General features: G+C 41.4%; 1 protein-coding gene across 10 annotated transcripts in view; it reads left to right on the top strand.

Moving 5' to 3' along the window:
• LOC107265866 (sodium/calcium exchanger 3) overlaps positions 1-18,196 on the top strand; it is a 54,165-nt gene that overhangs the window by 14,215 nt on the left and 21,754 nt on the right. For 6 of the 10 annotated variants that reach the window (XM_025083170.1, XM_015735737.2, XM_025083169.1 and 3 more), the window contains exons 4-5: positions 12,125-12,412; positions 15,533-15,706. In XM_025083170.1, coding sequence (XP_024938938.1) covers positions 12,125-12,412; positions 15,533-15,706 — 462 coding nt within the window. The remainder of the gene's footprint in view (positions 1-12,124; positions 12,413-15,532; positions 15,707-18,196) is intronic. The other 4 variants (XM_015735740.2, XM_015735739.2, XM_015735741.2 and 1 more) reach the window with 4 other exon arrangements.

The following is an 18,196-nucleotide window of genomic DNA, read 5'->3' as shown; positions in this document are numbered from 1 at the left end:
GAATACTCCTCGGTCTCAGCGATAAAAGTCCTCGGATAAATGAACCCGTAAAAAAGTGGATGGCAGCCGGAGAGATCGATTGAAAATTCTTTAAATTGCTAATTAAACGTAACTTTACGATAATACGAACGCGAGGTGAGAATTGACATATGTGGATAAAATGAAAGAAATTTAGTAACAAAATTGACTGTGATGTTGCGATGATGATGACATAAGCTCATTAATTTTTATAATTAAAGGTTGCCTCTCGAATCAACGAGTGGCGTGAGCACTTTCTAACCCGATTGCTGTGTAATTTAACTTTTAATGAAAATCGCCTGCGTCGTTTTTACCTTTGCTACTACTTTGCGGTGAGTCGGCAACCCGAAGAAAAGAAATAAGTAAAATATCGATACGGTACGTGATACTTTGTGACCCGCTGTGTAAATGTCTGTGTTTGAGAAAATGTACAATTCTTACGAAAATTTATTCAGCATACGAACGTCTTTTAAGGTCAATTTAATGGAAACCTTTGACCCGTAACGATGAGATCCAGCTCTGATCTTACGGTTTTTATACCATTTCCCTCCAAAAAGGAATGCTTTGCATATACGAGCAATTCAAAAAAAAAAAAAAAAAAAACAGTGCACAGTAGAAATATCCTGGAAATTAGCGGAGTCTGTCTTTCGTATGACTGATAGGGGCGTCGCGACGACCGCGTCTCGGGAGAGAAGCCAGATCGGGAAATTCAGAAATAAAAAAAGACAGGATGTAACATCATCAAAAATGAGAAATGTGCTCGATCCTTCGGGACTATACGTAAACGAATAATTATTGGTTTTTGATGTGTATCCATCATCCTTCGAGCGAGGATTGAGGAGAGAAAAATGTGGCGATAGAATATATGTGTTTTTTTTAATGGAAATATATATATTTTTTTCCATTTGCGTGCGCAAATATAATGTTTACCAATATACCATACATACATATATATATGATTTTCTGCGCCTGTAAAAATGTTTGTACTTGATGGATTTCCTCGTTCGTTCCATGGTTTCTCGGCACGGAACTACGTCACGAGGATTGGCCGTAAGTTGGCAGATGGATTGATTTGAATTCGTGTTATTTACCGACACGAAACCGTATTGTCTCTTTGATTACTCGAATTGCGAGTATTCGAAGTGTAAGCGCTGCTGCTATATCTATGTTTATATAGCGCCTATAGGAAGAAACTGCGTCTAGTGGATCGCTGGCTTTTTTTTGTCCCCTAGTCGAACGTACGAAATTTTTGCAAGCGTATCGCGAGCTTTTCACTTTTAATTTCCTTTATTTTCTTACTTTCCCGAATATTTTTTTTTGGCCTCTGTCACTTCAAACACTGAAATACATCGCGATTCATCTAAGGCATTTGCATAGTACGAAACGCCCGGCCATATGCATATATGTATACATATATAGACCAGCTACTGTGCAATATATAGCCAAACGTATAATACGTATATATCTATAATACGGCATGAATATTTATTAGCATTTTTCTCGTATAATATAAACCCTTTTTTTTCTTTTTCTTTTATTAGAATGTCAACGAAAATCATTTTTCTTTTTCGGAATTCTATACAGAGTCTTCTTGCCAGTTTTCGTGTCTCATCCATTTTTTTCTCCTTTTCCCATCCAATCCGTCTTCTTTTCTTTTTCTTATCCTTTCTTCCTCTCGAGCAGAACCATCAACCAGCTGCATGTTACGTAGCGACTTGTGCCGAGTAATCAACCAATTGCCAGAGCGTTACAGGTCTTTTCGTTTAGGTTCCCAAGGGAAACCGAAAGCGAGTGAAAAATTGTACCTAACCCCCGGAAAGCCACTAGATTCGACTCTTCGAGTTGGTCCTCGTCGTCATTCACAATACATACTTTTCATGCTGCACTTGTCCCGCAGTCACGGCGCATTCGACGCTTCGCGTGCGTCAGTCGCCACGTGTCTCACGATTACTTAATATCATACGAAAAAGATCGACGCATAGTTTATCCAACGATCCGCACGACAGAGCTAAGCAAAGGCTTGATTAAAAGTCATGCATTGAAATTGATCGAAGGGTTTACCACCCTGTGCATGCATATCGTAAGTACGAAGGTACTAGATCACGTTACTCGTGCGCATGCGCAGTTCGGGATACTTTAAAGCATTAACTCATTGGTAAACGTTGAACGGGACGACAGCAGAGGTGGATGGCTGGATCGATCCGTAAGATTAAACTAATTATTCAGTGGCTGCGAACTTTAATAAACAACGACCGCTTAAGTGCTCCTCGCGGGAACGGGAGGAACCATTCTGAAAGAGAAAGAGAGCCCATTACCCGACGAGAGATGGAGCGAAAGAGAATCGACGGAGGCATTATCTCTATTTTTTTCTTCACTCCCTTCACACTTTGCTTTTTACATTTTTCATTTTCACCCTTATCCTTGTTCTCTTCATATTTATCCCCCTTCTCTTTATTTTTTCTCTCGTCACTTACCTACCTTGCTCTCTTGTTTTTTTTGGTTTTTTTTTTTCTTCAATTTTCATTACCCATTCCCAGTTACAGAAAATAATCCTCGAATCCCACTGAATCGTCCCGTCGGATATTTACGCCTGACGTACATCAAAACTTGCCATTTCGCGGATTCCAGCTAACCAAGCAAATTGGATTGGCAAAGTCATTGCAAAAATATCACCAATTCTCATTCACGTTAACTGCCATTAATGAAACTTGAGATTGTTATACAGTCGTGGACTTTTCAATGGCTTCGAGCCGTCTTATCGATCACTGCTTATAACAGGTATCTCGGACTTAATTTTATACAGGGTGATCGTAATTTTTTATAATGTCCAAAAATAATTCAATGCGACACGGAGGGGTCACAATTTCACAGAGCGACCCGCAGCTGATAGGATCCTCCCGAAAACGACGAGCCAATCGATCGAACTTGGCGACAAGATTGGTTCGACGGTTTTGCTGGGGCTTGCGTCTAATATGTGCCAGACGATGATACAGGGTGTCCAGATAGAATGGAATAGCGATCCCGTGGAATTTACCTCGAGCAAAACGAGTCCTTCGTCTTTTTAAGAGGCCACGAGTATCCGTTAATATCCCGTACAAAGCGGCAACCCTCTGCGGTAGATCGTCGAGCATCACAATGGATAGCACCTTAGAGAAATTGGGGATGATTTTTTTTTCTTCCTCTTATTTATTCTTCATGAAATAACCAAGAGAGGCCAATTTGTTTGCGTTCAACGAGGAAGCGTATCCTCTTCACGTCAGACGTTAACATGATACAGTTATGGCAGCTTTGCGATGCAAATGCTCTTCCGTTCACGTACGTGGTATACGGTTCGATAGAATTACACAACGTTTAATGTTACACAACTTTCTTACGCATTTGTGTACTAAGTCTCCGTCTAGACCCGCGGCGGGTGTTAGTTTGCTCCGGGAAGCATTCCGGGTCTCCAGCTCAGTATTGACCGTTTCACTAGTCTAGTATTCGAGCCGGTACCCGTGTTATTTCGGCTGGGATCGTTTCGCAGGGACAGTAGTTAAGCCCAGCAAGAAGGCAGACATGCGAATCCAGTACTCACGGACATTTCAAACTTGGTTTTAAGGGAATAGGACCAGGTCGCAGGGCATTTGTCGCTACATTGAAATCTATTGAAACTCAAGCAGTATACGCTAAGCGTTGACGTACTTACGACACGAGCAACCGACGTTAATGTCAGAGCAAAGAGACTATATAAGGCCATGGCTGTAATCCATGATAAGACACGACTACTTACCGAGTGGTCACGGATTGGGAGCTACGTAAGCTACGCTAAAGTAAGTCGAACCAAATGATAAACTCACCGATAACGTTACACTGGGTCAGTACGCTTAACGATAAGGAGCTAATTTTCAGCCATGAAACTCTGTTTCGGTTCGAGAGTTGGGAGGTTATCTAACACGTGACAATCGGACGCGACTTAATGTAAAAGAAATATATCGTCTCCTTTTGTTTCTGTCGGACGATACTAAGCACTGATAGTAGAAACTGAAAGTCGTGAATACCCTCCCCCATCTATACAGTGACGATAAGACGGGTTCAACAAATTGAATGTTAAGTTCACTCGTGCATGCAAATAGATTTTATGCGAGGAGTAAGAACTCTTATCAGTTTCATGGTCACGTGCATGCTTCTTGGGAATGTTATCAATTGACCAGTGGTCAAGGGGACAATTAAGTATTTAATAGATAATTAGCCCCTTGATCTGGAAGCGTAGGAACATTGATAAGATCTTTAATTAATCGGCAGACTACTAATTGCTTGGGGTGTTACATCTGGCATGGTGATAAGAATATAATTTGAGGAAGGTCATCTCGTAGGTCGAATTCATTAATATCTGCATATATCATTGGTATTAATATACTTGACCTTAGCGATCTGTGTTAGTTACAGTGTTCTTCGAATGAGATGATTAACGCTTCCGCGACTTGGTTATAAATGTTTAGTGGATCACTCAGATTTTGCAAGAATCGTGAGTGGTAGAGGGTACGTGATCCGGATAAATCGTACAGGCTAGATAATTCGACAGGCTTAAAATCGTAATTGTTACGCGGGCGTTATTGAGGTCACCGGATAAGCGATGAACTTGGTTGAGGACGATATGAACAAAGTAGAAAATGTTGTAGATGGCGCTAGTCTCTGGAATACCAATAAGACTGTATGTACACGGTACAGCGGGGAATATCGTTGTTGACCACGATATTTTGGTTACGACGGTAAGCGGTTATAAACTCGAAGTTACGCGTCACGTAGTATAGCTAGCGTAGAAGCACGATACAAAATTAAATAGCACTCTTGGACAAGCATTAGTCTCAAATGTTGGTATGGTATTCGTTATTGCAGGGTAGTAAGGCGTTATATAGAGAAAATGATCCAGTCCCCTTTGGTGCATCCGTCGTAACTTTTTTTTTCCTTTCTTTTTTTTTTTTTCAACAAAATGGCTACGGCAATTAACCGTCGGGACTTCTAGATTCTTTGAAACTGTCTCTTTCACGAGGATTAAACAACGTGGAAGAGAACGGATTAAGGTATGCAAGACTTTGAACCGTAAAGAGAAAATGTGAAAGACGAAAAAAAAAAAACGTGGTTTTCCAGAAACGAAAAAAAAAAGAAATCAATAGTAATCATCCCTTTTGTTTGAAACTGGGATAAGGACCTTCGAAACTGGGACGACTTCGTGGTCGTAATTGAGTCGGGATATTTTATATACATATATACTGCACTTACTACGGCAGCTTGATTGACGTCGGAGCGTCCTTGCTGCGAAAAAGGAATTATTACACTCGTTTCACGTAATTCCCTTCGCAGCCTTTTAGGGTAATGGATTCGCTGCTGCCCTTCTTCAAGGTTCTGACCTACATGTTATTAACGCGAAGGTACGCCGATTCCAGGGATTACAGAGCAAGTGGCCATTTTTTTTTCTATTTTTCCATTTTTTACTCGTGCTTTTAAGCCATCCGCGAAATCTACTCGCGTAACGTTAATTCATCGGGGAGATCTTTCGAAGAATTTTCAGAATCCGCCGCCGTCATCTTCCCCACCTGGACCAGTCGTTTACCCACTTAATCGCAAATAAGAAGACGCTGAGGGATAAAAGGACTAACTTCCATAACCCTCCTAATCTAAGAATCGCTTAGACGGAGAGGGGTGGCTATACTCCTGGAGTCTCGCCAAGGGAACGAATTTAGGGGATGCTCTCAACTCCTTCGAGAATTTCAATCGATAGACTTCTTCGATCAATGGAATTATTAGACGTCATCATATTTTGAGTCCTATATAGATCTAGATATCGTCTTCTAGATCGTTTCCATCTAACTTGTCGCTGATACGACGCTTCAGTCACGGTCGGTCGATACGAACTTCAACCTCAAATACTATCCATCATCAGCCTTCGAACTTCGAGTACTGATGCTTAAGACACTTCAGGTCTTACAAGGTAGCTAGTTGACGCAGGACGTGCTGAAAGTCTTCCTGTTAGTCTTGGTATAATCGATCGGTTGATATCTACCTGAAGTCCCCTTCAAACTCATCGAGGCTTCTCCTCAAAGATCGACTAAAGTGCATCTCGATAGCTACGAGTTTACTTGGGTCCACTGTACAAATGTCTGACGCCACGTCCTGGTCCATTTCCCTGTGTACCAGTGTCTCTAATGCGTATTACGAGGCACGTGTCAAGCTGGTTCACTAAATAAGTTAAGGACCCGTTTCCACGTAGCTACTATAACTCCTGTTAATTTTACTAATATACATAGTGACCAACTCTGTTACCAGCAACTATGACGTCGTGGTTGCCGTCCTGCGAGTGACGGAACGCTTTATCAACTTGTCACTTTATATTGGCGTTTAATGTTTTTCTCAGTAATTTTTCATTATCGCACTCTCATTACGTAATGATATATATATATATATATATAGGACTAGTTTTATTCTGAATTGGGTTAACTAGTAGGTGCCATCTGATTTTTTTCTTTGTCATTTATAAAAATGTACGGTTATGTAATGTACATTAGGAGAAGTTTTCTTACAGGTACAGACGTCTTCTTTGATATATTCGAAGTTTTATGAAAGTTGTATCTACTTGGTTGAGAACCACCCTTTTTATGTAATCTTTGGCGCTTCGACCTCTTTTGATAGTGCTGGACCAGGGTGCTGCACTTGCTACTACCTTCACGTAGGTGATCTATGCTCGGACTCCATCTCCTTCATCAAGCACCTTCAGCTCCGTTATATGTAGCCAGCCTGGTTCGAGCAGCAGTTTCAAACTTGTACGCAGATATATCGGTGGGGAATGACTAGAGGTTAAACGGCGCGATGAACTTTTTGAAGGGTCCCGAAGATATTTTACGTGTCGGATTGGCTGTGCTGAATTGACGTAGTGAATTTTTCACAGGGAATGATTTTTACGTGGTGTTAAGTAATTTTTGAAAAAACAAATTTTAAGTTTCTTTTACACGGGTAAGTCTTGGGCTGCTTGGAAAAGTTTTAAGAAGTTTCGTGATCGATGTTATTTTCGACACGGTCGCGCGTCAAAAATTCATTATCGGCAGACCAACTCGAGCTCTAATGGAAACTACAAAATTTGGCGGTTCGTCGGGGAAAATAGGCGAAGACGGCCCAATGAGCGAACGAGAAAATTTCCTCATATTGTTTTCTCTATCTGCTTCCACTATCTTGTCTCTGTTTAAGGAAAAAACAATTATGGACGTGACAATAGCCAATGAAAATAAAAAAATTGCATTGTAGCTCAGCGACCTGTTGGGGATGATTGATTATAGGACGATGATTAATTACCAATTAATGACCCACCAGATGCGAAAATCTTCATACTGCTCCGTTTATGGCTATTTCTTTCATACTGTATGAGAATTCTAACAGCCAGATGGTTCAATTCCATAAATTTCTTTTTCTAAATACCATTCCGAATGCTCCGCTCGAATTAATGTTTTTACGGACTTTCTTCAGTTCCGATATCCGTCCCAATTTTTTTCTACTCGAAACCCTCTGCCTCAAAGGGATACTGTACCGTAATTACGTCTATCCCAATTTCGCCCTTAACTCATTCTCTATATCTAGACACAGCAATGAAATTCATCGAATCGGACAATATACGCATGACCCTAAAGTGCCTTTGTGTATATCGAATTCATTTAATTACAATTCCAAGACAATTCTACGGTCCATACATTTTTTGAGAAGAAGGTTCGTACTGACTTGGAGTGTTTCCTTAATTAAGATCACTGATATCGCTCACGTGGCTATCCAAAGCAACCCTTTATTTTAACCCTTGGCTTTGTACCTTCGTGTCTGAATTACAGTTGAACTTCGTGGTACTGACAAAAACATGGACCATCCCATGAAATTTTGTACGTCACACGCCTAACTTCTTGCGGAATATACATATGGAAAATTTCATTGGGTAAGACCATGGAACGTGTTATATTTCTAACGGGTGGCCGCTTGAAAGCCATTTCGGCTATTGTATCGCATAATCCATAGACTCACGAGGGTCTCGAAGAGCTCGTCAGGTCAGAAACCGGATGTAGGAAGAGGATCCTCGAGAATCCGGCTACCCTCTTGTATGGGTTTTCCTACTCGAGCTAATTAACCTACAAGAACCAGTTATGTAAATATACGTAAGGTATTCAGATAACTCAGAGTCTGACATCAGCCTCGTCATTAACTTTAATAAAAGCCCTTTTGCTAAAAGTTGCACGTAAGGATTATTCTGGCTTTTCCGCAATTGATTCAAAAGAAAAAAAAAAAAAAAAATGATTGATTCAAAATTTAATTGGTTTTGGAAAAGCCCTCGTGGAAATGTACTGTTCGGTGCATAAGTTGTAATTTTTCATAATAGATATGCAATGTGAATTACTTTTGTTTTTGTTCAGACCACTACTGTCTTCTGTCGCCCACGAAACGTGCACGTCGCTCTAATGTCAATAAAATTCCACAAGGTCTTTCGGAGTCGTTGAAAGAATATCTGGCAAAGAAGAACAATTAAATAAGAGATACGATATCGCCTATTATTATCGGATATCGATGGAGCATCCCAGTACTCGACCTCGAGCACAGCCGCCATCCTCAGAATTTTTTTTTCCACCCCCTTTCCCATCGCGATAACCTCGGATACGAATAAATATTTTCCAGGGACACATTTTCCCGATATCCGTCGCAGTGGAGAGCTCGATCGCCTCTATTAAAAATTGCTTCTACCTACCTACCAACCCCTAGTTCGATAGCTACAACGTCGTTCACATACAAGATCCCAAGTACATATACACACATATATGTATATATGTATATACAATATATATACACTCAGTAAGACGAATTCGTACGATTTTGAGAGGGTAGTATTTTGAAATAACAGACAACCGTACAAGACAAGCACGCCAAGAGGATGGCCCACGAGAATGGAGGACCATTCCGTCCTGAGTAAGTAGGTAAAAGAAGAGAGAATTCCCAGGGTGAATTCCATTTGGCAAAAGGGGCGCGGTCCTCGGCGGATTATGTCACTCGAAGAACGCGGCTCGGAAATTTGAATTGAGACGTTGAAAATTTTTTTCCAAGGATTTTCAAGGTCAATTCAATGAAAATTTCCTCATCCTTTTGTCTTTGGTTGAATTCCACGACGCGATACCAATCGTTCGAATTTAATTGCTCTCCAGGATTTATTCTTAGCTCGCAGTTTGGTGAAGATTCCTTATAATTAAGGTGTTCCAGAGGACGCGGGACACTGCTTTCGATTAAGTTCAATTATATAATCACCCTCGTCCGTTATCAATTGCATCGGCTGGCTGTCCCGGTACACGATTCTTCCGATATCCCCATCCTTCATACCCTGCCGTCACGATCTAAGGCTTTTTCTCCATTTCCTCCCGATAAATCTCTCTACTCCTTTCGTTTAAGCTCCACTATTGTTTGCAGCCGTCTGGTCGCACGCTGACCCGAACGTAACAGTCGCTATTGTGAACGAGCGGCGATACTTTCTTTACTGTGTTCCCCCTCCAGCCTGCTACTTTGTTTCAGTCGCGCAACCTCAGCTCGTCCCTATACAATATTACGCGTCCTCCGTGAAAACCCCCAACCCCCCAAACTGTATATCGCCCCGGAGCTGCCCTTTTCGCTCACTTTGCAATTTTCCGCAATTCCATTAAAAGCTGTAATTAAACAGTAACGCTCTGCCCATCTGCCGCGTGGCAGGTTAACATCGCACTTTTATAAACTGCACAAAACGTCTGTACACTGGGTGCGGTCTTTTCGCCTTTGTTAAAAAAATAAATTATTATTTCAGTAAACGCTGTGCAATTCTTCCGCGAGTGTACCATACTGCGGATATGTTTGTTCGTGATATTCAGAGTCGTGGATGCATAAGGCCGTTACACGAGTAAAGGATCTTGCTCAGGGGACTCTTTTACTTTAAATATTCATAGGAAGATGGCCCCTCCAAAAGCTTCTTTTACTTCTGGACGGACTACACGTGGACAGACACATGTATCCCACGTGCAATTTGCAGTGTAGCCGGTTAAGGGATGCACGTGCCAAATTCGAAAATTCTGCAACAGGGTGTATCGACTGTGACTGCGCGACGTGTGAGTTCTAAAGGTTCGTTCGCAAAGTTCGAGAAACGGATAAGACAAATGACTGTTGCGTTCGATAGGGTACGCCGAGGTCGCATAATCTTGAGTACAATTACCAGGGAAGTTAACGGGAGCCTCGTATTCAGCTTTCTACTCCAGTGGGATAAACAAAACGCTTGCGGAGACAGATATATGCAGAACTCCTAAGGAATACGGATATTATCAGGACGTTTCTTTTCCTTGTACGCACATAAACCGGAGATGATAAAAATGAATGGTGCGGCCGAACAGTCTAGAATTTTATGTACGACGGACGCAGGACCCTTCCTTCTGGAAGGGCACGTTGTACACTGGCGTGGATTCCCATGCTGTTCACTATACGGGATATAATCTTGCGAATGCTCCACATGTAGAATGCTTACGTATAAATAACCAAATGGAGAGACGCGGAATTACGATCGATTTCATACAGAATCTTTTTACACGCTGTTACTATATCTATAGCGATACCGACCATCGTATTGGGAAGGAAATTCAAAAGAAAGGATTTCCATGCGTCTCTGGTAATATCCAGATCCTTTAATGGGAAATGCCATGAGTCGAATATTGAAAACCATATATTTTTTTCCAACGAATTCGTTCTCGCTGGACTTACGTTATTTACGGATTATTTTCCAAGATCCCTCTCACCGCGAAACATTCCTGGAGGTCACGGAATTCCTGCTCGCGCGGATTCTAACCTTGGACAATTTTCCCCGCTATATTCACACCCCGCGTCGGTGGTCTCGCGAGCGAGCGTCATGCTCCTTCGCGAAATTGAAACCGCGTTTTACATAAATCACGAAGCTCGCCAGGAGGCCAAACGGCCCCGTCGTAAATATTATCATTTGCCGACCGCATAATATTATAAAATTCCCTTAACGTCGGACACGCAATGTAAGTCTCGTCGTTGCGTTTAAACACAGTGCGACTCCGTTAAACCGCAGACGCAGAGCATGGTTAACCCTCGTGACAGCCCACTCGATCACGCAAGAACATAAACACATCAATTTAACCCTGATGTACTTCCTATGTGTATAATAATAATAACTGCTCCAATCTCCCTCAAGCAGTCATTACAGACCATTACGAAATCATTGACCACTGTCCTTTATTGCTACCGCGCGCAGTGTTTACGCGTACGGAGAAAAGGTTTAGATAAAAGAAAAAGATAGGTCGCTATAAAATATTCACTTAAAAAAAATAATAAATATCGACAATCTCTTATCTACTCTCATTTATCCTCCTTACCATTGTACACGTATCCCGCGTTCCAGAAATCCTGACGACAAAGATTAATCGAGACTCGGATATACGGTTGGTCAGATATACTATGGAGGATGAAGACCCTTTGGGAACAGCTGAGAGAAGGGAAAAAAAAATAAAAGGACAATATATGCACGTACGATGGTAGCATAGTTCTCCCTGGGTTTATTGTAGAAAGTCTAAAGGGTAGTAATAAAGACTAAGGAATTAATTCCGAGTCTCGTGTAAAAATAGAGGTTGGACTCGAAGCTACATAATTAGCCGGGAGGAGAAATATAGAGGAAGGTATTTGTGGGTGTTTTAGAATTTAAATGTAATTACGTATGTATTTACGCGATATATATAGATTTATACATGCCATTGTCAATCTAGATAGAAGTACTGTACTATACCTAGAACCACCCGGTACATGGTCAGACAGCTCGGAATTAGTCTATGCGCTCAAACTATTATTCATGAGTGAATCAATAGTTGAGCTATATGTATATATACTATGTACAATCTAGCTCATGGGATGCCTATAGTGTATATAGTATATAGCATATCAGCATATCTCAAAGAGAGTCTAGTAGAAAGAAAGAAATCGTATTGATCCCCGTGTATTAATCGTGCGATAATGTACGTTGAACGTGTACCGGGTTCGTTAAGGATCATGCACAAGGACAATGACGATACTCCTGGTAATCCAGCTGTGCGTAAATGTGTGTTCCCAGACGAGGCAGGATTAGCCGCGGAAGCCGAGTCGAAGAAACCCGAGGAACGTACCGACGAAGAGAAGATGGCCTTGCTCGGGCGTCCACGTTTAGGTGAAGTATGCAAGGCTCAGATAAGGATCAAGGAGTCTAAGGAATTCAAGAATACCGTCGATAAGTTAGTGCAACGAGCCAACGCTTCGATACTCCTTGGTACGTCTAGAAATTCAAGAACCTCTAGGCCCGCATGCTTCTATGGCTTCTGCTTGCGCCTTTGCTGCATAGGTGAGAGTGCATTAATAATATTTTAATTCCTCTCGTATCGACTCTCTCGTCTCGCTCTTGTTTCCTTTACGTACGATCCGTGTCTCTTTGTCTTTGCGTGACTTTCTATCTCTTTTTCTTTCTAGACGTAACATTACTTTCAATACTACAATATTTTTCATTGCATATAAATATATTTATATAACGAGTCATTGTCATACGGATACCCCGTATACGGGTACTTCAATTATTTGGATTCACACATTCCATTATGAAAAAGACGGGTTAAGCGTGCTCATTGTCACTTTTAAAATGGTTATTTTTTTACAGGAACAATGGATCAAATAAACGAGCACCTCCGTCCGTTTCATAATCTTTCTATTCTCTGTATTTTTTTTTTTTTTTTTCCTTGATATATATCTTTATATATCTGTCTACCTTCGGTGATGCTTATACGTACGTTTGGCACGTATCAATTCGTATATACAGGCATTCGAAAATTTCAAGAACTTAATCCCGATTACTTTGTTACGATAATTAAAGCATACGAAGCGGGTATATAGGTTCTGGTACTTCGGGATGTTATACGGAACCATAGCTACGAGAGTAACCAGGTGAAAATCTTTAGTGCTCGTTTACTCCCGGTGCCGTGAAATCCTATTATCCAGAAACTGGTAAACCCCTCGTTACCGTTCCTCATTTCTTTTCCTCCGTCACTTTTGCCCGTTTCCTTCTTCCACGTCCCTTCCAGCATTACCTCGACAAGACAGGAGGGTGATGGCATTAACATTCACGCAGGAGAAGGTGATCGAAACTTTGTATTCTAACCTAAAAAACATACTTGTCTCTCAAGGAATCTTGTTAGGCAACCGATATCACTTTCGAAATTTCTTTAGCGACGAATCGTAGCAGTCTTTAATTTCGTCAGACGATCCTTCCTGGTCGTAAAGATAACACCTGACGGGAGAAGAGGGGTCGTTCGGACTTGTTCAGAGAGTGCCGGTAGTATCAGCTTTATTAAAGCAAATCCTTTTGTTTGATAAACCCCTTTTTTATTTTACGGACATCCTTTCTAAAAAAAGAAGTACGAACAACGCTCGATGTAGAACCTAGCGGCCAAACTGAGAACTACTGAACCGGAGACCTCCGCTTGACTTTCTACATTTTTCTCATTGATAAAACGTTCCCCCGGAGGATTCGCCCGAGGCTCGATCTTCCGACGCATTGGGGTGCTTTTCGTCCTCTCAAAAGTCGGAAACTCCACTGCTTTGGAATTGACAAACGATATTTTTCACGTGCTTTATTTCTGTATGTATATATATATATAAATGAATGCATACAGGACTTTACTGGTAAGTCGCGAATGCATAACGACCTGGAATACAACGTGAAAGAATTTTTCTTGCTTATCACTCAGGGTTACACTGTTATCAGCATGATGGAGACGACGAGGAGTTTCGATTTATCAAGATCGAAATAGGTCGACTGGGAAATTTGTACAGTACTAGAAACATAAAATGCTTGAATATTAACGATCATGTAAAACACGACTGTCTCGTATCCCATACCGAGTAAAGGACTCAGGTGTATACACACAATCAGTAACGCTGCAAGGAGTTGAATATTTCCACACACGATGTTCGAAAGAGGAACGAGAGTCGTTAAGGAATCATTAAAGTTTTAGTGTTTGCGTTTATTGCATGCAAAACATTTTCCTAGTCTTCCCACACGCATCTACGAAGATACAAAATTCATACTCGCAATTGTGATTCAAGGTATGCGATAACATTTGGCTTTACGTTAGTTGAAGATTGTATATGTTTTTTTTTTTTTTGGAATTTACTGTGAAAGACGGAGCACGAGGGATACCTGCGTTTGGATATTTCGAAAATTAACTTTGAGCACCTCGAGCATCAAGCATTGTTTTTTATCCCCGTGTAAACGGGCTTCCCATTGCTATTTATCGAGTGATCCTCGAACCGATAACGTTCATTGTCTCTCCCTAAAATTCACTTTATTCAAAGAGAGATTACGCGAGAACAATACCACGCTGGTATTATGCGAACGAGGGACGTTTAAAAAAAATTCACCACTGATTTCCCGTCATTTATCTTTTTGTTCCGTTTTTCTTTTTTAACACACGATCAATACCGACCCCCTCTATTTAACGACTTGGCTAATACAACCCTATCTTATTTTCTTATACGATATTCAATTCATAACGAGAGTAGCCTCGCTATTAAAGATTTCGGAAACGCGACCGGAAGGATATAATGACCTGGTGCCAACCTTTAAAATGTTACGTAAATACCGAGCTTGGTAACCAATTTTATTTCGATTCTCTGCACGTCAACCGAACGTTCTATTACATCCTTTCAATTTATGCCTCGATATATCATCACTACTATCAGTCAAATTAGTTATCGAATCCTTCGCTCCTCTGTGTATATTACGTAGAATTACGTCGTGTCTGTATGTATACGCTGTTTATACAGTTATCGCTAACGAAGCTGTTTCCTTAGCTAAATGCTATTATGTATCGTAGAATGTACAGCGGTTGAAGGCGAATTTGCAATTATTCTGTGTGAGAGCGTATTTCAATAGGTAGCTTCTATAGTAAGTATTGTATGCTTGCCGGCGAGTAAGTTTGCTTCTGCGCGTTGTATCTCAGGAGAGACCTTAAGCCTCGAATTTTTCAGTGGTTTGGTATATCGATTGGACAGTTTACTATCTATTTCTTTGTTTATTATTCTTTGACTTTGCCTGTGACTAAAAGTTAAAAGTTACTGAAGCCCACGTACTTTGAGGGATGAAAAATTCGATTCAATCGAGAGCCTCTATTGTGAACTCTTATTAACCCTTACATTTCCCCGCATATATTTACCTGTCGCCTCATTGACATTTCGGAGGTTGTTTTATGACAGGAGTGGGATTACTTGTTGTCTGTTATACGTACTATGTACATATGTATATTATATCCTAACAGCATGCACTATTTTTGTGATGATCATTAATCGCCTTTGTAATTAACATTACCTTAACCCTCTTTCGAGCTTGTTTCTATATTCCATACGGTGTGTGCATTTGAGTGACGATTCGTAATGGCGTCACGTGTGATTTACTTTACTAATGGCATTGTAGGTACCAGTTCCTGGAAGGAACAATTCACGGAGGCTCTTACTGTCAGCGGAGGTGACGAGGATGAAGCTGAGGAAGGCGCAGAACCCAGAGTATCATCCCCGTCGCCAGCGGATTATCTCATGCACTCGCTCACGATCTTCTGGAAAGTTCTCTTCGCTTTCGTACCGCCTACCGGTACGTTCAATTATTTCCGTCTTAAGTGAATATTAGCGTTACTTTGGAAAACTATGTACACTCAACGTGTACTTGGAAGACTTGACGTACGTATCTCGTCAGCAAGAAATATGACTGAGATGTTGAAGCTCGCGTGGAAGCAGGTCGATTAAATTTGGAAGAGCGTCGATTATCGTTTTTCATGAAAAATATGTGTACAGAAACTTCTAGAAGCTTTGACGTACCTTACCGGGGAGAAATATTTTGAGCATTAGCAAATTCCTGATTACACATAGTTACGTGCCTCAAAGCTAACCTATTACTGTAATTTGCCCATTACTCAGTACAGCGTAAAAGCAGATAAGATTCTTGAAAGTATTCTTGAAGTTCAGGATGAAGGGTGTCAAAAGAATAATTTACCAGGTCTCCCATAGAAGAGGAGCACTAGTTCCAAACACGTCGTGGCATTAAAAAGAAAACCAGTCAACTCCTTGGTTGACAAAGTAGCCCAGTTTGCGGTTTGGATCGATAGAGTCTTCACGTGAGCAAACTACAAGGTAAATACGACGTAAACCTGAAGTTTGATAACGCGACGAAATTAAGAGACGACACTTGGCTTGCTAGAGAGATCAAGGAGTATGTAGGAAAGATATGCTACTCCGTTTCGCATTGGGATTTAGACCCCAGGGAGAAGATTCATAGGACTGGTCCTCGACCTTACGCAGGAGCCAATGGCGAACGTGCGAGTTACGTCGAATCGAGTATACCCGAAAATTCCAAGTCGCTGCAGGAACTGTTGAAAATTGTGGTAGCTGGTCAAAGTTCGGAGACATCGTTCCAAAGTAGCTAAGCATAGAATTACCAGAGTTCGGAAGACTCGAACGCTCTGATTACAGTATAAAGCTCAGGCGTTATTGGGGTTACTCAAAATACTCAGTGCCCGGATTATACCCCAGCAGTAAAGTCTACTTTTGGAAACTCGACATTTGGATCTCTGATGGAGCTTTCCCACGTTCGATGCTTCGTAATACAACACGGCTGGCCATAAGTGCTCGAGGTCTACCACCGAGGGTCAAGGTGTTCGCTGTCGACGTGAACCTCGCAGCAAATGTCGACTGGAACTGTCCTATTCACAGTAATTGCTTCTTACTGCAGCTGGCATTTCACTGGCATGATTAAACTCAGGCAGTTTGTCGTTTTTCACTATCGCATTCCATTCGGAATATATGGGCTCACGTATGTACAGACTCTGACCTGTGCTCACCCGATGGGTTTGTTAGCCTACGACGAGGCGGAACGATACTGCCCACGTCAACGGATACCGTATAACTTGAGGTCAGCCGATTTTGCACGTGTGACTTCCATGTTTGTTTTGTTACATCAAGCGCTTTTCGAAACTTTAAAAGCTTTGTATATAGGACGTCTCGATGTCAACGAAAAGAGCTTTGAGAACACAGCTGCTCTTTCTCGATACGAGAGCTACTAGTTTACGGTGGTCTGGATTGTCTAGAATTCCGGACCCTCCACGGTTCGTACTTGGCCCTCGATAAAAGCTCGAGGGGTTAAAGGGAATGTTCCTGACACACCCCAGGGATAACATTCGGAGAGGGCCAGAAGGGTGGGCTTGCAGAAACTTTTTATGCTACGTAAAAGAAGCATATATATACATTCCATAAATTTATATCTATACGTATAAGACTGTCAATTCTGCCAACGTCTTTCGAAGTCTTACCGCATTTGCATTTTCGAAAAGAAATTTTATCTCTTAAATAGCTATCCTGTCGATTGCAGTCGTCGCGGTTGCAATTCAAGACCAGATTTAAATTTCATTTACATCAGAATCTCCCTATAGAGTCGCGTATCCTTGGGGGTGATTTTTTTTTAACAAAGTGAACGCAGGGCAGAGCCGATGGTCTTAAATGAGCTTTAGGAATAATGGCGCTGATATGAACTTCGGGTCGGGCCGCTCTTGAAACTCCTGGGATATTATCTTAGAGCAGGCTGCACCCGGAGGATGGGAATGGGATTTGCGACGCTCATTGTCTACTCCGTGGACTCTCGCCTTCTCTTGAGCTCCAAGGCATTACATCCGCATCCTTCCTGCCGTGCACTTACAAACCAGACCTAAGGTCTCCTTATCCTCTGCCGCACCTAACTACACCTAACCCACCTTGTCCTCCGTTTCCTTGCGCCTATTAAGCGCTCACGCCAAAGCCTTCGGGATAATTAATCCAGCCTGGCATATAACGAGAACGTGGAAAGTTTCACGTAGCACGTCTTTTATTTTTCCATCGTTGCCAGAACCTACTGGAAACAAGTAAATAAGCAAATTTAAATCGACCCTAAATACCGTGGAACGTCAATTTCAATCTGCTAATAATCTAGCGTTCTTATTCGTTCTGGCACGCATGATCGTGTTTCTTTTTTTTTTGTACGTCTTTCTAATTAGTTACGTTATTCTGAACACGTGCGCTTACCGGAGTCATAATACTATCCGAACAATCCTGGATA

Source organism: Cephus cinctus, unplaced genomic scaffold (genome assembly GCF_000341935.2).
Source record: "Cephus cinctus unplaced genomic scaffold, Ccin1 Ccin1_scaffold0240, whole genome shotgun sequence".
Taxonomy (NCBI): domain Eukaryota; kingdom Metazoa; phylum Arthropoda; class Insecta; order Hymenoptera; family Cephidae; genus Cephus; species Cephus cinctus.
The sequence above is the reverse complement of the archived record's forward strand: the minus strand, read 5'-3'. Positions and strand labels throughout refer to the sequence as shown.